Below are 23997 nucleotides of genomic sequence, written 5' to 3' on the forward strand. Positions count from 1 at the left end.
ATATCAATTTAATTCACTTTAAACAAATCTCCGAAGCGTGAAGTAAATCACCAAAATGCAAAATAACAAGGGTATAGGAGAAAATGAGAAAAAAAAAATGTCAAAACATGAAAGCATTATAATGACGGATTAGCTAAGCTGAAAATTAAAGATGGAGACCACCCTGCGACACAAACCAAATATCACCGTAAGATTCTGGTTGCTCCCAATGCAAATTATGCTAATTCGCTAAATACAATCTCCACACGGCATATTGCGCGAAAAAGAACATGCACTTTGTTGGGACCCGTGCCCCTTTTTTATCAGATAAATGTCACTCTTCTTTTTACACAGATTTACCCACAGTTTACTTTTAATTTACAAGTTAAAAGCTCAGAGTTTGCAACGTATTAAATTTTGCAAGGTTCTGTTTTTATTTAACTAATTCTCACCATTAAAATATAATTTATGCGCAAAGTAAGCTCAATTTTGACTTACCATACTTTTGATTGGCCCACGACTGGTTATATTCCAAAATTTTCCCTCCAAAAATTCTTCTGAAGCCACCTAATTTACTTGATATGGGTAAACAGTGGAATTGAAACAAGTTTAAAGGAAAACTTCATTAGGCCAATACTACAAAACTGAACAACACTCAATTTCACTGAGAGAGACTAGTATAGGAATTTAGCATAATATAAATTCACGCTTGTTCTTCAGACAGGTCTTCTTCATGTTTCGATGACAAAGACGATCCACACCAAATTAATTCTTCTACGTAATTTGGCGCATGTGCAATCGGAATCTAAATAAAATAAGAGATTTTTTTTTAAAATGGTCATTGCACCGGAACACAGCAGGATTTGTATATCTTGTCGAAAAAAAAAAAAAACAAGGAAATTACTGCAAAAAATAGAAAATAAATCTTGATAAAGAAACAATAATGAAGATCACAATAAGAAACAACCTAGCAATGTTCAGTAATCTGATATGCTAAGTAAAAGAAGAAAAACATATAATACCGGTACAATATTTTCCTGACATATCTATATATATAAAAATAAGTTGTCTGTCTGTGGATGTGTGGATGGATGTGTGGATGGATGTGTCAGGTGACGTCACCTGAAAAAACTGGATTAGGTGACGTCAAAACTGAAAAAACTAAAAAAAGGCAAAAACTACAAAAAAAACTAAAAACTAATAAAAAAAATAAAAAAGCTAAAAAACTAAAAAAACTATAAAGGTAAAAACCAATAAAAAACTAAAAAAAAAACTGAAAAAACTAAAAAAAGGCAAAAACTACAAAAAAAACTAAAAACTAATAAAAAAAGTAAAAAAGCTAAAAAACTAAAAAAACTAAAAAAACTAAAAAAAGGTAAAAAACTAAAAAAACTAAAAAATAAAAAAAAACTAAAAAAAAGGAAAAAACTGAAAAATAAGCTAAAATAAAGGTAAAAACCAATAAAAAACTAAAAAAAAAAAGGAAAAAACTAATAAATGACGACACTCAAAGAGAAAGCGACCAGGACAAAAAACTAAAAAAAAAGGCAAAAACTACAAAAAAACTAAAAACTAATAAAAAAAATAAAAAAGCTAAAAAACTAAAAAAACTAAAAAAAGGTAAAAAACTAAAAAAACTAAAAACTAAAAAAAAACTAAAAAAGGTAAAAACTAAAAGAACTAAAAAAGAAAAAAATAAATGACGACACTCAAAGAGAAAGCGACCAGGACAAAAGGAATGTTCGATTAGCAATCAACAAAGCACCGGGACACAGGGAGTATAAATGACGACCAGGACACAAGTAAAAAAAAAAATTAACAAAACTAAAAAGAAGGTAAAAACTACAAAAAAACTAAAAAGAAAAAAAAACTAAAAACTAATAAAAAAACTAAAAAATCTAAAAATCTAAATAAACTAAAAAAGAAAAAAAAAGGAAAAAAATAAAGGAGAAAAACAAAACTAAAAAACGAATGTATATACAGACCGGTACACCGGGATACAAATGACGACCGGGACACAGGGAATATAAATAACGACCGGGACACAGGGACACAACTACAACGGGGACACCGGGGGAAACAGGGGGATATAAATGACGACCGGGACAAAAAAACTAAAAAGAAATAAAAACTAAAAACTAATAAAAAAAACTAAAAAATCTAAAAATCTAAATAAGCTAAAAAAGAAAAAAAAAGGAAAAAAATAAAGGAGAAAAACAAAACTAAAAAACGAATGTATATACAGACCGGGACACCGGGATACAAATGATGACCGGGACCCGGGACACAGGGAATATAAATGACGACCGGGACACAGGGACACAACTACAACGGGGACACCGGGGGAAACAGGGGGATAACCTGACAATCTATTTATATGCAAAGACAATGGGACAGCAAAGAATGTTGTATATTCGCAAGTTTTACGTAGTTAAAACCATATATATATATATATATCTATATTCACAGGTGGGACATAGGGACACAACTACAATGGCGCGTAACTATTATGGCGCGTAACGACTTACGCGCGCGGGGGGGCTTGGGGGGGGGCGCGAAGCGCCCCCACCAACTAGGTGTTGGGGTGGCGCGAAGCGCCACCCCAACAGCTAGTATATATATATATATATATATATATATATATATATATATATATATATATATATATATATATATATATATATATATATATATTTTTAACAGGGATAATACAGCTAACCTCATTAAAGAAAAAGATTAGTTGATACTCACCTTTAGTGTAACTTTCAAATATAAATTATGAAGAGCCTACGTAGGCCTTACCGAAAGATTGATGAACAAAGTAGCAAGAAGGAGGATGATGACTGCATGAAAGGATAAGGAGCCAGAGTAGAAACATATATTTTCAGGAGGAGAAAGGGTAGCTTGCTATTTCTTAATTGGTTACAACTGAAGGCTTTATTTGGCAGAAGAGCTATACATTTCTTCCTATTTGTACTTAAAATTTTTTCAACAATTCCCACGTTTTCATCAATGGGGGGGGGGGTGGGCCTATCACGTTTATTTAATTATACATCAAATAAAACAAGAAATACATATATATTTTTTATGTATATATGTGTTTTTTTGTTTTTTTGTATATATATATATATATATATATATATATATATATATATATATATATATATATATATATATATATATATATATATATATATATATATATATATATGTTTTTAACTACGTAAAACATGCGAATATACACCATTCTTCGCTGTCCCATTGTCTGTGCATATAAATAGATTGTCAGGTTTACTGACTCTTGAACATGCAACATATAATTGTCCATGGGAAAAACAATCCGTATTCACATCTATACCTCATTATTCTAATGATGTGTCCCTGTGTCCCGGTCGTCATTTATATTCCCTGTGTCCCGGTCGTCATTTGTGTCCCGGTATGTAATTTCATCAGTTGACAAACATGACGTCAGTCGACAAACAACTTCATGACGCAAGCAGCTCAATCCTTATAATGACGTCAGTCGACAAACATGACGTCCGTCGACACACAAACATGACGTCACTCGACACACACACACACAGACAACTTATTTTTATATCTATAGATATATATATATATATATATATATATATATATATATATATATATATATATATATATATATATATATATATATATATATATATATATACATATATCTATATATATAAAAATAAGTTGTCTGTGGATGGATGGATGGATGGATGTGTGGATGGATGTGTCAGGTGACGTCACCTGAAAAAACTGGATTAGGTGACGTCAAAACTGAAAAAACTAAAAAAAGGCAAAAACTACAAAAAAAACTAAAAACTAATAAAAAAATAAAAAAGCTAAAAAACTATAAAGGTAAAAACCAATAAAAAACTAAAAAAAAAACTGAAAAAACTAAAAAAAGGCAAAAACTACAAAAAAAAACTAAAAACTAATAAAAAAAGTAAAAAAGCTAAAAAACTAAAAAAACTAAAAAAACTAAAAAAAGGTAAAAAACTAAAAAAATAAAAAATAAAAAAAAACTAAAAAAAAGGAAAAAACTGAAAAATAAGCTAAAATAAAGGTAAAAACCAATAAAAAACTAAAAAAAAAAAGGAAAAAACTAATAAATGACGACACTCAAAGAGAAAGCGACCAGGACAAAAAACTAAAAAAAAAGGCAAAAACTACAAAAAAACTAAAACTAATAAAAAAAATAAAAAAGCTAAAAAACTAAAAAAACTAAAAAAAGGTAAAAAACTAAAAAAACTAAAAACTAAAAAAAAACTAAAAAAGGTAAAAACTAAAAGAACTAAAAAAGAAAAAAATAAATGACGACACTCAAAGAGAAAGCGACCAGGACAAAAGGAATGTTCGATTAGCAATCAACAAAGCACCGGGACACAGGGAGTATAAATGACGACCAGGACACAAGTAAAAAAAAAAATTAACAAAACTAAAAAGAAGGTAAAAACTACAAAAAAACTAAAAAGAAAAAAAAACTAAAAACTAATAAAAAAACTAAAAAATCTAAAAATCTAAATAAACTAAAAAAGAAAAAAAAAGGAAAAAAATAAAGGAGAAAAACAAAACTAAAAAACGAATGTATATACAGACCGGTACACCGGGATACAAATGACGACCGGGACACAGGGAATATAAATAACGACCGGGACACAGGGACACAACTACAACGGGGACACCGGGGGAAACAGGGGGATATAAATGACGACCGGGACAAAAAAACTAAAAAGAAATAAAAACTAAAAACTAATAAAAAAAACTAAAAAATCTAAAAATCTAAATAAGCTAAAAAAGAAAAAAAAAGGAAAAAAATAAAGGAGAAAAACAAAACTAAAAAACGAATGTATATACAGACCGGGACACCGGGATACAAATGATGACCGGGACCCGGGACACAGGGAATATAAATGACGACCGGGACACAGGGACACAACTACAACGGGGACACCGGGGGAAACAGGGGGATAACCTGACAATCTATTTATATGCAAAGACAATGGGACAGCAAAGAATGTTGTATATTCGCAAGTTTTACGTAGTTAAAACCATATATATATATATATATCTATATTCACAGGTGGGACATAGGGACACAACTACAATGGCGCGTAACTATTATGGCGCGTAACGACTTACGCGCGCGGGGGGGCTTGGGGGGGGCGCGAAGCGCCCCCACCAACTAGGTGTTGGGGTGGCGCGAAGCGCCACCCCAACAGCTAGTATATATATATATATAAGTTGTATGTTTGTTTGTTTGTACGCATATATAAGTTGTATGTTTGTTTGTTTGTACGCATATGACGTCATTATAAGCATATAAGGATTTGTATATGACGTCATTATAAGTATATAAGGGGGCGATTCAAAGAGAAATTTTAGTATAAATCCTACAATGGCAGAAGAAACAGCCGAGGAGGCTGCTCAAACGGTTAATACCAAAAGGCTTGCGGCTAAAAGAGAAAGTAACAAAAGAAAGTGTGCCGAGGAATCACAAGAACAACATGAAAACAGGCTTGCGGCTCAAAGAGAAATTACCAAAAAAAATCGTGCCGAGGAATCACAAGAGCAACGTGAAAACAGGCTTGCGGCTCAAAGAGAAATTACCAAAAAAAATCATGCCGATAAATCACAACAACAAGGTGAAAACAGGCTTGCGGCTCAAAGAGATAATGCCGAAAGAAAGCATGCCGAGGAATCAGGTACAGCCCAGTCGATGATTATAGCTTGAGTAGATGTGTTGCGCCTCAGGAAAAGTTAAACTTCCTAAACTGGCTGCACCACCAGAGCCAATGAAGACTTTGCTTACTGGAACTACGTCAGAATCTAAGCGTTTTTTTTTTATTAAACATCAGAAAATACAACTCATGTTTCCAAATGACGGCGTTTGGTGCCCAAATCGAAAATCAAGATCAATACACCGGGACACAGGGAATATAAATGACGACCGGGACACTCAAAGAGAAATTACAGACCGGGACACCGGGACACAAATGATGACCAGGACACCGGGACACAGAGAATATAAATGACGACCGGGACATACGAAGCGCCACAGCAACAGCTAGTATATATATATATATATATATATATATATATATATATATATATATATATATATATATATATATATATATATATATATATATATATATATATATATACATATATATATATATATACTATCTTATTAAGTGATCAATAATTGTATAATTATGTGTGCTCTCGAAAACGGCACCATATCTTTTCGGAAAAAGTGGTACCTTGAGATATTCTCGCATAAAAAAAACGATCTAGATAGGTGAAAAGTCTGAGAAAATCCGTTAAGAGCCTTAATTTTTGTCTGTGCAAACGACGTCAAGTACTATGTCAGTTCATCATATAAGCATTTATAATGACGTCATATAAGCATTTCCTTATATGATGTCACGCATAGCATAAATAAGATTCCTGAGTTTCCAACGTATCAATCTATCTATATATATAAAAATAAGTTGTCTGTCTGTGGATGTGTGGATGTGTCAGGTGACGTCACCTGAAAAAACTGGATCAGGTGACGTCAAAACTGAAAAAACTAAAAAAAGGCAAAAACTACAAAAAAAACTAAAAACTAATAAAAAAAATAAAAAAGCTAAAAAACTAAAAAAACTATAAAGGTAAAAACCAATAAAAAACTAAAAAAAAAACTGAAAAAACTAAAAAAAGGCAAAAACTACAAAAAAAAACTAAAAACTAATAAAAAAAGTAAAAAAGCTAAAAAACTAAAAAAACTAAAAAAACTAAAAAAAGGTAAAAAACTAAAAAAAATAAAAAATAAAAAAAAACTAAAAAAAAGGAAAAAACTGAAAAATAAGCTAAAATAAAGGTAAAAACCAATAAAAAACTAAAAAGAAAAAAAGGAAAAAACTAATAAATGACGACACTCAAAGAGAAAGCGACCAGGACAAAAGGAATGTTCGATTAGCAATCAACAAAGCACCGGGACACAGGGAGTATAAATGACGACCAGGACATAAGTAAAAAAAAAAAACTATCTATATATATAAAAATAAGTTGTCAAACTAAAAAAAGGCAAAAACTACAAAAAAAACTAAAAACTAATAAAAAAGCTAAAAAACTAAAAAAACTAAAAAAAAGGCAAAAACTACAAAAAAAACTAAAAACTAATAAAAAAAAATAAAAAAGCTAAAAAACTAAAAAAACTAAAAAAACTAAAAAAAGGTAAAAAACTAAAAAAAATAAAAACTAAAAAAAACTAAAAAAAAAGGAAAAAACTGAAAAATAAGCTAAAATAAAGGTAAAAACCAATAAAAAACTAAAAAAAAACTGAAAAAACTAAAAAAAGGCAAAAACTACAAAAAAACTAAAAACTAATAAAAAAAGGAAAAAACTGAAAAATAAGCTAACATAAAGGTAAAAACCAATAAAAAACTAAAAAGAAACAAAGGAAAAAACTAAAAAAAATTTTCATCTAAAAAACTAAAAAAAACTAAAAAAGGTAAAAACTAAAAGAACTAAAAAAGAAAAAAATAAATGACGACACTCAAAGAGAAAGCGACCAGGACAAAAGGAATGTTCGATTAGCAATCAACAAAGCACCGGGACATAGGGAGTATAAATGACGACCAGGACATAAGTAAAAAAAAAAATTAACAAAACTAAAAAGAAGGTAAAAACTACAAAAAAACTAAAAAGAAAAAAAAACTAAAAACTAATAAAAAAACTAAAAAATCTAAAAATCTAAATAAACTAAAAAAGAAAAAAAAAGGAAAAAAATAAAGGAGAAAAACAAAACTAAAAAACGAATGTATATACAGACCGGTACACCGGGATACAAATGACGACCGGGACAGAGGGAATATAAATGACGACCGGGACACAGGGACACAACTACAACGGGGACACCGGGGGAAACAGGGGGATATAAATGACGACCGGGACAAAAAAACTAAAAAGAAAAAAAAACTAAAAACTAATAAAAAAACTAAAAAATCTAAAAATCTAAATAAGCTAAAAAAGAAAAAAAAAGGAAAAAAATAAAGGAGAAAAACAAAACTAAAAAACGAATGTATATACAGACCGGGACACCGGGATACAAATGACGACCGGGACACAGGGAATATAAATGACGACCGGGACACAGGGACACAACTACAACGGGGACACCGGAGGAAACAGGGGGATGTAAATGACGACCGGGACACCGGGACAGGGAATGGTCGATTAGCAATCACCATCAACAAAGCTCAAGGGCAATCATTAGAATCATGAGGTATAGATCTGAATACAGATTGTTTTCCCATGGACCATTATATGTTGCATGTTCAAGAGTCGGTAAACCTGACAATCTATTTATATGCAAAGACAATGGGACAGCAAAGAATGTTGTATATTCGCAAGTTTTACGTAGTTAAAACCATATATATATATATCTATCTATATTCACAGGTGGGACATAGGGACACAACTACAATGGCGCGTAACTATTATGGCGCGTAACGACTTACGCGCGCGGGGGGGCTTGGGGGGGGGCGCGAAGCGCCCCCACCAACTAGGTGTTGGGGTGGCGCGAAGCGCCACCCCAACAGCTAGTTATTTTTATAAAATACTGGAAGGCTTAAATAACGAATATTTTTAGTTGCAGTTGCTATAAATGCTGATGGGAGCCAACACCTGAACTATGAAACATGATAAGATGTGTAATCGACAACCTGGACCATCAATTGCGACGACACTAATACGGGCAGCTAAAGCAAAGGCCATTGCTAAACTGTCTGAATTAATCAAAATCTAAAACGTATCAAAAATAAAAATGAAGAGCAAACACACATGCGGTTAGAAGAACAGCGGCATTGTGTCTAAAAGAAAAATGAAGAGCGGAAACACGCGGTTAAAAGACAAACGACACCGAACACGTGAGTAAGTCAAAAATGAAAATGAAAAGAAAAGAAAAACTTGGTTAGAAGACAAAAGACACCAAACATGTAAGCGAGTTAGTGAAAATCAACCTGGACTGCGAGCATAGAAATTGTCAAAATTAAAAACGATAGCGATGATGATTGGGTTTGAGGTTTTGACATGGATAAGGTCATTAATGCCTACCATACTTTTGTTAAAATAAAAAAAGATTCGACGGTATGTATTTCATAATGACGAAAGACAAGCCGAGGTAAAACGAACTGAACAAACTGAAAATGATAGCGATGATTATTAGGTTTTGGATTTTGGCATGGATAAGGTTATCAATGCCTAATATACCTTTGAAAATCAAAAACCTGAACTAGATAAATCGTTGAAAGAAAATGAAGTTTCTGTCCCACCACCTGAACAATTAAAAGAAACAAAGATTTGGCAATATGTCTTAAATAACGACTAAAGACAAGCTAAGGCAAAAGAAGAAGTTTTTGTCCCACTACCTAAACAATTAAAAGAAACAAAGGTTCGGCGATATGTCTTTCATAATGACGAAACAAAAGCCGACGGAAAAGTTAAAGGTCGAATAAGAAAACGTAATTTTACAAAGACACTAATTCTAACTTAAGGCCATAAACGTTTTAATATTGAAATAACCAATCTTCAAAAATTGCAATCAATAACCAAATTTTTTTTACAATTTCATGAGACAGACAATTTTATCTCAGTTTATAAGTGGTCCAATCTAATTTACTGAACGAAATTCATTTCTCGATTTATCTAACTAGTTACTTTTGATTATTTATTTCCATGGTTCATTGAGAAAACACCAAAAACAAAATGTAGCATGGTCCAAAAACGTTTTAATATTGAACCAATCAAAAGCATAATCTTTGAAAATTGCAATTGATTATAACTTTTTTTTTGACAATTTTATGAAATGAACAATTCTATCTCAGTTAATAACTGGTCCAATCTAATTTACTGAACAAGATTCATTTTTTCGATTTATCTAACTAATTACTTTTGCTCATTTGTTTCCACGGTTCAATGAGGAAACACTGAAAACAAAAAAGAATGTAGCATCACCCAAAAACGTTCCACGTTCAATGGTTCAATGAGGATACACTGAAAAAATGCAACATCGCTCAAAAACGTTTTAATATTGAAACAATTCTATGAGGTAGAAAATTATATCTCAGTTAATAACTGGTCCAACCTAATTTACTTAATGAAATTCATTTCTTGATTTGTCTAACTAATTACTTTTGCTCATTTATTTCCACGGTCCAATGAGGAAACACTGGAAAAAACAATATTTAGCATCACACAAGAACTTTTAGTATTGAAACAATCAAAAGCATAGTCTTCGAAAATTGCCATTTTTTTTGGAAAATTCAATGAGATAGACATTTATATCTCAGTTAATAAATGGTCCAATCTAATTTACTTAAGGACATCCATTTCTCGATTAATCTAACTAATTACTCTTGCTGATTTCGTATTAGCATTGCCCAATAACGTTTTAATATTGAAACTATCAGAAGTATAATCTTCGCAAATTGCTAATTTTTTCGACAGTTTTAGTGGGGGGGGGGGAGTATGCCAATGAGTTGAGAGTGGGTTGCTGCGATCGATTATACAAAATAAACAATAGACTATATTATCAACACTCAGAATATTTTTCTATGGCAAATTGGAAAGTAGATTTTCATACGTCAGGTAATACAGCTATGTTTGACGATTGCTTCACAGTTACGTCTGACTCAGGAAACAAACTTCTTGCTTTGTTCCGTGCACTAAAGTAAACCCTACCGTGGTGGTAACCCACGTCGAATATTTCGTCGAAGCAACCGAACTGCAGAGTTTTATATCGGTCGATTTGAGGACGGATATATTCACAGTAGTCAGAATTCTTCACCTCCTAAAACAGACAAGGAAAAAAACACCAGTGTTAATTTCAAACGTGTAATATGTTATTGTGAATGTCCGGGATCTGATTAATATCGACGTTTGCCGGTGAATGTCTAAAATTCCCTTTTTACTGCTTAGATTAAAACCTTTGCAAATCAGCTTTTACTGTCTTATACAGGCTTTGATGGTAAAAGTTAGGTAAGGTTGGGTTAGGCTAAACTAGGTTAAAAATCTCAGAAATGGGTTAAAAATCTAACTTAACCTGTCACCATCAAACCTTGCGTAAAACTGAAAAATTTGACTGGTAACGCTGACTAAAACCAAGGAGAAAAAAAAAATTTGACATCCACTGGTGAATCTCAAAATTTTTTCAGATTTCAGAAATTGACGGTAACATATATACACATGCATAAGTAGGCACATAAAAGCAAATTTCAAGCAATAGTGGCATGCGACGAGGACGAAAATCGCTTTTAAGTTAACATCAAGGCAAAATATATTTCAAAACGATACATTAACTGGAACTGAATAATATATTAAACTCTTGAAAAAATAAAAATAAAAGTAAAATGCAAAAACAGTAACTTAGAATAGAATGTAATTTAGAAAAATTTTGCTCCTCCTCCTAGATTTATAAACTTATTGCCTCTGCTTTATTACCCTGGCCGAATTTCCTTTGAGAAGAGCTTAGTTAGGTGTCTAAAAATTTTGTGAAAAGTCAAATACGACCATTAAACGTGACTATTTTTTTCGAATTAAGGTGTTTCAAAATTCTTTACAAATTTCTGCAGTTTCTTCATTTTAATTTGTGTCCCCAGGTTTTCCATGTTCCAGGATTTAGTGTTCTAAACCTAAAAAGCAGTTTTAGTCTTTCACTAAGATTATACTGATGATCCCTGATGAGTTCATTTCAATGAAAGACAAACAAAGGATTGAACGTAAAGATATTATTACTACGTGACGAACTGGCCTATATCTGAACTCTTTCACAAGTTGATAAAATCGATAAAATTGATATTTATTTTACATAGATTTACAAATTTAATAAATCAATACAAGATTAATGAATTTAATCTTGGGTTTAAAAATTGGGTTCCCCAAACGGACTAAGTTAAATAAAATTGTTTTGAGAACGTCTTGATTTTGCTCACATTCATTACCTTGATTGCCAAACTTATACGCTTTAATTTTTATCAGAGAGTTTACTCCAAGGATCTTTACAGGATCTAAGTATAAGATCATACATGGTGTAAATCATTGTTTTCTAACATTATTTTTACCAAACTCCGTCTAACGACCAGTTTTGACGAGTAAATACGACAAATGAATTTCCAAGCGAATAAGGCAAACGTGTAGAAACGCATCACTTTCAGATTACCATAAAAGAGGCACAAGTGGCTTTGCAAGTCACCGTATACCCTCTCAGAATTGTCTCAAAAGGGGTTGTATTTCTGAACACTCGTCTGTTGATTCCTTCAAAAGGAAGCTAAACAGTACCACAATTTGTATTAAGAATGATTAGCAATTACTGTATAAAATTACTCTATAAACTATTTTTTTGTGTTAATGTCTTGGTCGAAGATTTTCGATATACAAAGCTGGTAATCTCAAGAGATCGAATATGCGGTTTACATAGCAAATACTAAAAAGCTTGAGAAGACTAGGCCGTCTATTAAAGACACTCATGAGCTTCCTGTGATTTAATTCATGCCTAATTGAAGGCTTGGTAAAATTGCCAATAAAGCACTGCTTACAGTATTAATGTAAACCGTCCTGGCCGAGTGGGTTGGTGCGCTGGATTCAGGATCCCTTGTCTGAGAGGACACGGGTTCGAATCCCAGTGTACCCAATTCTTCAGTTTGGGACGGGGGTCAGTGGCGTGACTCTGTAAGCTTAGCCAGAGTCGACCCAGCTCTAAATGGGTACCTGGAGAAATCTGGGGAAGGTAAACAGGAAGGGTGTGCGAAAGCACAGGATGGCTGGCCCCCAACCCCCCATTGCACTTCCTGGCTGAAGGGCCAAGAAACGGAGATCAGCACCGCCGGTACGGACTGTAAAGTCTAATGCCGTATCCTTTACCTTTACCTTACAGTATTAATGCACTATATCCAACACCTGAATGAAGAAGCTCCGTAAGAAAGGTCAAGGTCTCTAGTAGATTTGCCTCCAAGGGCTGGATCACATTTCTTCCATAAAATTCGATCCTTTTTTAATGTAAACCCTTTACTGGTGCCTAGTCGAATCCGGCCATCCATCTAGGATAATATCGACTATGAAAGGAGAATATCACCGATGGCAAAAACCTTGCCGGAGACGACACAAACCGCTTGGCGTAACGTCTTCGACAGTAGATGGTGCAAGGTCGGTTTCTGTGGCAGGACAAAATAAAAATATCGTCTGGTAGAAGTATGGGGCTTCATACTAAAAGCCTTAATAGTAAGGGATATCAGACTTATGTGGTCCAGTTTGGAAAGATCATAAAACCAGTTGCCTGATCCGTTTCTGCTTATTGAAGGCTCTTCAGAAGCAAACTAAATGGGAGAATGCACAGAAGAAATGAGGCTTCCAACTCGTTGCAATTGCATCTACGAAAAAACATTCTGGATCTGGTTTCCAAGAAACATATAGTTCAATCTGAAAATTTTAACTAGTTGCAAACAAATCAATCTCTATCGGCTGAGATACCAAAAAGTTCATAATTTTAAATATTCAATATCCATCATTTTCATTATCAAACTTTCATGATACTTCATCCTGCACAACCTTTACCCTGCAAAACCAGCTGCCAAATCTTATTTGCGAAATAATTACAAAGCTCAGATTTTGATCTTCTCTTTTTAGTCATTTGAGCTACTGTGGTTGTATTGTCTGGACACAGCCGGTCACGCATGCCTTTGCTACCCCGAGCAAATATTTTCAATCCCAAATAAACAGCTTTTGTTTCTAAAACTTCGATGTCAAATCCCTTTTCCGCTGAGAACCATTTACCTGTGGCCGTTTTCATGGAATATTCATCCACAAATGCCGAGCCTAATTTTGACGCATCACTACTCAAATTTTTGTCAACTGATCTAGGCTCAATTGCTTTAGAAGAATGATTGGGAATATTCAACCATTATTATAGTTCCAAACTTACAGGATGTTAAACTTTGCTTGGCCGCAAAGTTCTCCTACGCGTGATTCAGTGCTTGAGCACTCAACGACTCCGCCTTCCGGTTAAAGGAACTCATTTCTGTGATAGTTTGGACGGGAGCCTCGTTCTGCAAGTGGCGATAACGGTCGACCCCGTCCCCTTGCACGTTTTTGGTCTTCCAAAGGATTCTTCCAATTCCACCACGGATTTAGCTTTGGATGGTGTTTTGGCAACATCCTTACCACAAAAGAAACTCCGTCACTTTGACTTCAGGAGCACATAAAGCTGCTACCATAGGATAAAGACTCACTTTGAATATCATCGCGACGTCTTTCAAGACTGAGATCATAATCGGTGAAACCAAGCATGCAAACTGTATCTATTAAGTTTTTGAAACCTTTTCTTGGATACCATGATTTTCAAGCTAAAGATGCTAAAGATGCTCCCATCTTTCCTGCCTGAAACTCCTTAATAAGTCCATTTCGAATCGTCTAAATTCGTCAGTCAAAATGTCAATAAAGTGGGCATTCTTTAACGTCGTAAAATTCCAAGTTCAAATTTTCATGTTCTTTAAATCATTGAGATTATTTTGGCTTAACAAAAGCATTGATACCAGGATACCCGTGCAGGACGGGGATCACATATTTTATCAAGTCTACACTGAATCGCTTAAGCTGGCTTAGAACCAGACAGCAACCAATCCCAGGGAACTCCAGTATGAATGGAGGCTTTATGCATTCCTAGACCCATCTCGGTCACAACAAGGTTTTCAGCACTTGGCGATGCTCTTCAATCAACAAGAGTCGAAATTCTGCACAGAAAGTCTACTACAACCGACACACTATATATTCATGCCTACAAATATTATGCTACTACGGGAAGGCAGCCCATAAATCAGGTAGGAAGAGGTTGTTCAGCCCAATAACACCCTTCAAAAGAGACCAAGCCCAGAACAATCATCCATTAATCGGAATCCTGTGTGAATGCTATGTCGTTTATAAGGCTACTATTTTCTCGAGGGGCACCACTCCTCAAGTGGGAATACAGATAACCACAAGGTCCCCAGTGTTGCAGGTACACTAAAAGCATCGTGGCAGCCTTTTGCAGAGGCCGTTATCCATTGATCTGGATCTTACGCCCTACCGCTGTTGTCCTCCTATAGAAGATCCTCCCGCGATAGTGTTCTGTGTAATCACGCAATTTAACCCATTACTTGGAAAAGGTTTAACTCCCGGGACTTGTGGAAACGCCGATGGTCCTAATATGTGTACATTTGAAGGGCCTTCCTCCTCCTGCACAAGAATTTATGGTCCCGGGCGAGGGTGTCGCGGTTTCTATTATACTCTCCGGGAGAAGGCCCTCCCCCCTTGGTCCGTGCCTCCTATGGAAGTACCCTACGTATCTGTAGCATGCTCCCCCATCGCCACCTGGGGAGAAGCTGGTCTAGGGGAGGCCCCTTAAAGCTGGCAAATGGTAAATACAATTTCTTTTAACTACAACTTAGCTGTCCTCAATAATAATTAAATATTGATATTGCCATCTATTCCGTAGAAAGCAACTTTATAGAGTCTACTTCCTTTTTTTCATATGAAGAAAATAACTCACCCCCCCTTTTTTTGAAATTAATCCCGTTCAAAACTCTCCCCTGTCATGCTAGGTTAAGTATTATAGATAACACGTAACTCCAGGATATTTAGATGTTCTTTATTTAATTCAAAAATCTTCATGACGTTTTGATATTATGGATTATGTGAAACTTTTTGGGTGATGACCAATCTTTTTCAGCTTATTATGTAAATAGTTATTTACAGTCGAACTGCTTTTTAATTTACAATCAAAACGAAAGGAAAACACGTAAAATAGACAAAATGCTTTTACAACACAGTGAAAAACGAAAAAACTATTTTTGCACCTATAATAATAATAAGAGCACGAATATTTTGGATTCATAATCATAACCAACGAGAAAAAGACCCAGTTAAACTAGAAACTTAGCTTAATCTAAGACACTAAAAAGGTGGAGAATGGGAAATTTTGTCTTTAATCATTAAGATCTTAAACGTGATGATTTGGATATTTTTTTTTCTAAATTCTATAATTTCTAGTGTTCTTTGTGATGTAATTTGTGTACCATCTCAAATATCTTTGACAATATATGATAACGTTTCTGTGGGACGCTGTTATTCGAGAAAAAGACAAATTTTACTCTTTTATCTTTTTTTACCACTTTTCAACTTAATCACCCTTATCCAATGGCAAAACCCATAGCTTTATCGAAATGTGAAAATTACATACGCAACACCTGATCTTCCTTTATTAAAATTAAATAAAAAAACTAGTTTTTTTTACTGAAAGTAAGTAGCGATATTAAAACTTAAAACGAACAGAAATTACTCCGTGTATGAAAGGGGCTGTTCCCTTCTCAACGCCCCGCTCTTTACGCAAAAGTTTGTCTCTTTCTCTCAATTCTACCTTATTAAACAGAAAAAAACTATAGCGTAAAGAGCGGGGCGTTGAGAAGGGAACAGCCCCTTTCATACACGGATTAATTTCTGTTCGTTTTAAGTCTTAATGTCGCTCCTTACTTTCAGTTAAAAAAACTAGTTTTTTTTTCATTTAATTTCTGAACGTTTTTGAATTAATGCATGTTTGATTTTGGCTCTCCGCACACAAATTATTAAAATGAAATTTGCATATTATTTTTTTTTGGCTAAATGGCTTTCTCTTAGTTTTGATCAGACGATTTTGAGAAATAAGGGATGGGGAAGGAGGCCTAGTTGCCCTCTAATTTTCCGGTTACTTAAAAAGGCAACTAGAACTTCTAATTTTTTACAAACGTTTTTATTAGTAAAAAATATACGTAACTTAAGAATTGACTTACGTAACAAACTTCTATATTCTTATATTTTTATTATGTATATGAGGGGGTTTTTCCCCTCGTTAATACCTCGCTCTTTACATTAAAGCGTAAATTTTGTCCCAATTCTTCAAGAATGACCACTGAATCAGAAAGGCCGTAGAAAAAATAGTTGAAATTCCTAAAACTACTTTAGCATAAAGAGCGAGGTATTTAGGTGGAGAGGAACCCCTCATATGCGTAATAATCTCTGTTCGTTTTAAGTTTTAATGCTACTCCTTACTTACAATTGAAAAAAAAACTTTTTCATGTTTATTTTTTCATTGTTTTTTTCTTTCATAGTAATGCTAGAAAATCCTGCGCCCTTTTCATTGTATTTCTCTTCCCTCATGACATATTCCTCCAAGGAAAGATCCTTCCACAGAGCCCCCTCCCCTCAACCCACCCCCAAACTAAAAAAATCCCCCTGAAAACGTCTGTACACTTTCCGATAACCATTACTGCATGTAAAGTCTAGTCAAAGTTTGTAACTTGCAGCCCCTCCCCCGGCGACTATGGGGGAGTAAGTCATCCCCAAAGACATAGTTAATATGGTTTTCGACTATGCTGAACAAAATTTTGATCCGTTGATATTGGGAAAAAATTAACGTGGGAGGGGGCCTAGATGCCCTCCAATTTTTTTGGTCGCCTAAAAAGCGCACTAGAACTTATCATATCCGTCAGAATGAGCCCTCTTGCAACATCCTAGGACCACTTGGTCGATACGAGGACCCCTGAAAAAATAAACAAATAAACACGCACCCGTGATCTGTCTTCTAGCAAAAAATACGAAATTCCACATTTTTTTAGATAGGAGCTTGAAATTTTTGAAATAGGGTTCTCTGATACGCTGAATGCGATGGTGTAATTTTCGTTGTAACTTTTAGGGGTGTTTCAACCTATTTTCCAAAATAAGGCAAATTTTCTCAGGCTCGTAACTTTTGATGACAAAGACTAAATTTGATGAAACTTATATATTTAAAATCAGCATGAAGATCCGATTCTTTTGATGTATCTTTTAGTATAGATATTCCGTCTTTTAGAGTTTCGTTTACTATTGAGCCGGGTCGCTCGTTACTACAGTTCGTTACCACGAACTGTTTGGCATTTAGCATCCAAATATTCAGTTAAACTTTCAGCCGGAGAAACTTGACCCGGTCTACGACCTCATTCTACATAATTCTTCACACGCCTCATGAGTTCCCCTGAATCTACATGCCTAGAAGCTTTGTTAATTCTGGGATCTTTGATATAGAACATCTTTGATTTAGAAAAGTATTTTCTTTGTATCTCAAAACAAAACATTAAAAAAATACTTCCACCCCCACATATTTTCACGAGTAGACATCACTAGCCAACAGCGCATAAGTAAAGAATAAGCTGCTGCTTTCAAGCAATCCTATATTTCAGCACATATGAATTTAAAAAGTCACTACAGCATAACAGGGTAGAGAACACCGGAGGGATGCAACAAAATGACGGTTCTAGGAGCCAACCCTAATTTTCTCCCGGAACACCAACCTCCCACCCGCGGATAATCCCCCCTCGGAAAGTTTCCAACACGAATAATCCTAAAATCTCCCTCTCTCCTCCCAGAAAATTTTCTGCACATGCAAGATTCATCAGCCAAAGAGACAGTATGACAGGTAAAAAGAAAATAAGGAACGTTTAAATATTCTTCCTCTATTATAAAATATTGGAAGAATCTATGGTGTTGAATACCGTACAGTATCCATTTTATATTTTTATTTATTCTAATCCTCTACCCCATGCTTTTTTTGGAGGGAAGGATATTTATCACAGCAGGGTACACTAAAGACTAAAGATTACAAACTATAAATATAAAATTCTTAGCAACTGTAGAAGGCTTACCCTTCTTTCAGATCCTTCTTTCAGATAAACAAGACAATTATTTTCTTTACACTTTATGTGACTGCTATGATAACTGATTTTTCAGTCTTCAAAAACAGAAGAAAAAGAATTAAAAGAAATGAAAAGCATGAAAATAAATAAGATATTCTACCTAGTCATGTGTATATATGTTGAATATTCCTAAATCGCTTCTTTTCTACATTCATCTTATTTGTCATACTTTCCCTTTAACTACTTAATTTTACAAATTTGGAGGATTTCATAGAGAGTAATTGTCCGATGATGGTAAGGGGACTCTTGATACAATTACCTGCGGGGGGATTATATGGGGGGAAATTTTCCATATAGTCAGCAGAACAAAGATAATTATATCTAAGGGATAAAGCAGAATACGTCTTATCTAGAAGAAGATACAAAAACGGAAGCGGGTTAATTTTACCCTGACTGTATCAACGGGTCAGAACGTACATTGATGAAATTTATAGAACCACTATTTTATAATATAATATAAAATTGTTATAAGATATTAGTACATTATAATTACTTATGGAATCACTATTTTATCGTTAACAGGTAAACTCCGGAAACAAAAACTGAAAATATTCGAAGATAAAAAAAAATATTCTCATAAAAGGACAGAAGTTGACCTAACGATAAAAATTATATCTGATGTGGTAAAAATACCACAATGCCAAAAAACCGTAGAAAAAAGAATTCCTATTCAAACGGTTATCGAATTTCGTTTTCCACGAACTAACGTTGGTATTCATAACCTAGATTTTTGGCAACAATATGCACTTGAGCAAAAAGCCCCGACAAGTACTAATTGACCTTGCACCAAATTGCAGAGGCCAGTTTTGGCTACCCTTGAGCTTAGTTTTACAGTAAAAGCTTCTTAATACCTCCAACTGTCGAACACATGAAACGTATGCTAATTTAGACTGTATGTCTGGTAGGTTTAAGACTTTGGCAGGGGCTGAAAAAGGCCACCACTTCTTCCACAGGACCCACCATCCAGACAGATGGTCGCCATAATTTGTAAGGTTTGTTTCATCTTCCGATCCAACGTCAACTGCCAGAATATACTTTGCTCCGTGCTTCCGCATCACATCAGCTGGATAATAGATTAAAAAAATTCAAACAAAGAAATGGGAAATGAGAAAGATACTGACACGGAAGAGAAAAAAAAAACAAAAGAAAAGGGACTGAGAAGCCAGAGAGATAATGTTTAATACGCTTTATGGTGATGAAGGGCAAGCACAGATATATTATGAATATGATAAAGTCCGTGTCATAAAGAACATTAAAAATTCAAGCCTTTAAGAATTTATATATCAAATAATACTGCGTTAATTTTCTATTCAAACTTGTATAACCTTTTAAGTTAATTTTAAATCCTTAAACCTTTCAAAACTTTAACTAAGTTTTTAGAATAAACATTTCTGGAGTTTAAGAAAAATGGGGGTAAAGTCATCCAAAATGCAACTTTGACAGGTATGGTACATCAGCGCAATAGTCCGACAAATAGCACTCTGGCACATTTAAGAGGCATTATGGTGCTTTGACAAGAACTAAAGCCATATCAGAATGTCCATTTACGTTGTCATCTACGTTGTCATACAACGGTTGCGATATCTGGCTGACCTGCTCGAGTACGGATCTCGCCGTTGTTGACACGGTCTCTCCAACTGATTCTAAGGATTCGGCAAAGACAATTATTCTCGAAGGCGGTAAGGCGTATCTTCTGTTTCGCAGTTAGCGTAAGGCATTCCATAGCGTAACTCAGAACAGAGAGTATATTGCTCCGGAACAACCTGAGTTTCAACTTCAGCGAGCATACGGTGGATTTCCAGACTGCTAGAAGTCACTGGAATGACGCATTGGCCAAGGCTATTTTGGTGCGAAAGTGTTTTCCCGAGTCACCACTGGAAGTGACTGTACTTCCTAAGTACTTAATCTGTCACCTGTCCGATGCCTTCTCCTCCTAGTTAGATTTCCATCAGTGAAATACTGATTAACATAGCTTTTCTCTTTGGGCGTTGATGTGTAGTCCGAATTGTTCAGCTTTCTCTGCGAGTTTGTTCAGGAATTTCTGAAGCTTCTGCTTGTCGGCTTCTATGAGCCCAACATCCTCGGCGAAGTCACCGTCCTGAAGAAGTTTTCCTGTAATCAAGATTTCATGCCATTTATATGTATAAAGATTTAGTATACAACTAGAACGAAGAGAAGAGGAGACAGCCATGCCTGACGCCAAACATCACCTTGAAGCAGCGTGTGTTGCCGTCCGATGTTTTAACACGGCATTCCGTCTCTTCGTACATGGTATCTATTAGACCAATTGGCTTCTCAGGAATGCCTTAAAACCGCAATACTCATCACAGGGTTTGACGATCTACTGAATCTGACGCCTTTTCGAAGTCCACTAAGAATATACACAAGCACTGTCTCCATTTTTTAGATTCCTCCAGCATGGTGGTTATAGTAAAATAAGACCGGCACAAGATCGTTTTCACCAAAATCCATGTGAGGATCACGTGACGGATCAAGGACAACTTGGAGTAATAATATCGTTGTAAAGATCTTCGCAGGGATGGAGAGAAGATTGATTCCTCTATAGCTGCTGCATTCCTTCGCGTCTCCTTTTTTGAAGAGTTTGACTATGGTTCCTGTTCTTCGGTCTTTGGGGACCTTTTCGGTCTGCTAGAGGAGAGAGAAGAAGAATAGCCAGATGGCCAGGATTCGACAAAGGCTGAACTTGATCATTTCAGCCGAAATGCGGTCTCTACCAAGGAACTTCAAATTATCAAGTTTTTTAAGCTGCTGAAAGTAACTCGTCAGCGGTCGGCTTTTCATCACTGATGTGAAGACTAAAGAGAGGTTGGTCTGGTATATCCGGCGGGACCACTGGGGTTGGGCGATTAGGTAGGGTTCCGAAATAAATCGCCTACTGTTCCTTTTGTTCGTCCACATCTGTCAGGAGCCTTCCATTTTCATCTTTCACCAGGCATTCTTGGATACTTGACTTGCCAACTATTTCTTTGGTAAGTTGATGTTCATGTGTCTCCATGGCTCGCTGCTTCTTCGGCTTGTTTCGGCTTTTCATTCATGCATTGTTGTCTGTCGGATGAGGGACTTTTCTTCACATTTCTATCAACTGCTTTATAGGCCAAGCTCTTGGTCCTCTCTGAATGCCATTTTCCTAAGGGAGCTTGACTTCAGTTTCTTACGAATTTCTTTGAGATCCAAGGTCTTCGTAGATATCCATTATTGCATAACCGACTTACTAAAGCCGCGGGTTTCTTCGGCCGTATCCGTGTAGCTTTTGCAAATCGTCTCCCAAGCTTCTTCGACGTCTTCTGGTAAGTTATAGGGCTTCAAAATTTATTTGAGAGTTTGATGCCAAACGATTATCGGATACCCTTGTCACTTAGTTTGTCCACGTCAAAGCTTCTAAGTATGTCCGTCTTCAGCTTCTGATTATAAGACTTCAGCTTCAATTTCAGTGCGGTGACTGCTAGTTCGTGGTCTGAACCAACGTTGGTGCTTCGGAAACTTCAAAAGTCTTTTCGGGTTGTTCGCAATCTCCGATGGATCAGGAAATGATCGATTTGATTTTTGGACGGTGCCTTCCGGGGAAGTCCAAGTGTATTTGGAGATATCTTTATGCTGAAACAGCGTACCGCCGATCAGCAAATCATTTCCCATGATGAAGCTGACCAGTCGAGCTACATTTTCATTTATGATGCCAAGTCCGTGGTGGCCCATTACTTCAGGGCAGTATGATCTATCTTGGTCAACCTCTACGTTGAGGTCGCCTGCAATACAGGTGACGTCGTGGAGTGGGATTGAATCAATCACAGACTTGAAGTTGTCGTAGGACTCATCTTCAAGGGTATCATTGTCATCATTTGTGGGTGCGTAGCACACGATAAACGACAATTTGGCGTGGTTAGAAACAAATCTTGCATTGAGTATTCTTTCATTGACTGGTTTCTATGAGCAGAGGGCTTTGGTCGCTTTTGGACTGAATATTGTTGCAACTCTGGCAAAGTGACTTTCAGTTTATCCCGTTGTAAAAGATTTTGAACATCGTACGGTCGCAACGGATTTTTTTCTTGCCACAGTCTTTCAAGCTTGTTTCCAAAACCTACCGCTAATAACTGGTAATAGATTATAGTCTCTTCCTGACCAACAGCCAGCATTTTGATAATAATTAATTCAGTGACCAAAAGGATTATAATTAGAATAAGCGGATTATTTTGCTATTTGAGTGAGAATTGCCATTGGATTTTTTGTGGTTTTTCTTATTGATATTTTCATGATCAGTAATCTATATTATCAGAGTATAATCTATTATTGAATATCTAATGGACGAACTGGTTTATTCGCCAATACTGAATGTTCAATACTATGTTCAAAGTAATATATTGAATGGTATTGAACACGATTAATAAATATGGAATGGACTTTTTTGTTGATATAAATGAAGTGAAGGACGCAAAAGCCAAGCTTTGGGAGATGTGTGCCCCCAATGAGGACGGCAGGGTGAAAAAGAGTTTTGGTGCTATTTCAAGCCACTTTAGTGATATTATTTCACTCCTAATAGCTAAAAAAAGAGTGGCAACTCTGTGCCAACTTTTCAGCATACTCTGTGCCAACAAGCGTACTAATTCATGGCCGTTGACCTAATCAGTAATTGTTTTCCGTTTCAAAGGATCAGAAAGGTCAGTGGGATATTCGAAACAACTATGATTGCATGAGTATCAGTAGTTGAAACAAGCAGGGGAAGTTTTGGATATTCAAACTTGTAGTTATCGAGGGCTGAAGACATACCTACGACAGTCTGATGCAGCTGGTTAATTTTGACAAATAGGGAAGAATCAGCAGTTTCTTGAAGGCATGGCACTTCGGTGGGAAGCTTAATCACAAAAGTTGTCCTTGATCCTCACGTGAAGAACAGCATAGATTTTGGAAAAAAGATCTTGTGCCGGTCTTATTTTACTATAACCACCATAATGGAGGAATCTAAAAAATGGAGAAAGCGCTTGTGTATAGTCTTAGTGGACTTCGAAAAGACGTAAGATTCAGTAAATCTGTGAAGAGTATTGCGGAATTACGGCATTCCCGATAAGCTAATCCGTCTAATAGTTACCATGTACGAAGAGACAGAATGCTATGTTAAAAAATCGGACAGCAACACATGCTGCTTCAAGGTGATGTCTGGCGTCAGGCAAGTCTGTGTCCTGTCACTTCCCCT

General features: G+C 35.3%; 1 protein-coding gene across 4 annotated transcripts in view; it reads right to left on the reverse strand.

Moving 5' to 3' along the window:
• Positions 1-587: 587 nt before the first annotated feature.
• Positions 588-23997, reverse strand: part of LOC136033137 (neuropathy target esterase sws-like) — a 201282-nt gene continuing 177872 nt past the window's right edge. For 3 of the 4 annotated variants that reach the window (XM_065713787.1, XM_065713796.1, XM_065713778.1), the window contains 3 exons: positions 19643-19854; positions 10643-10849; positions 588-784 (listed from right to left, as the gene is read on the reverse strand). In XM_065713787.1, coding sequence (XP_065569859.1) covers positions 683-784; positions 10643-10849; positions 19643-19854 — 521 coding nt within the window. In that variant the 3' untranslated portion in view covers positions 588-682. The remainder of the gene's footprint in view (positions 785-10642; positions 10850-19642; positions 19855-23997) is intronic. The other variant, XM_065713805.1, reaches the window with a different exon arrangement.

The sequence above is a fragment of the Artemia franciscana genome, chromosome 1, assembly GCF_032884065.1.
Source record: "Artemia franciscana chromosome 1, ASM3288406v1, whole genome shotgun sequence".
Lineage (NCBI taxonomy): Eukaryota > Metazoa > Arthropoda > Branchiopoda > Anostraca > Artemiidae > Artemia > Artemia franciscana.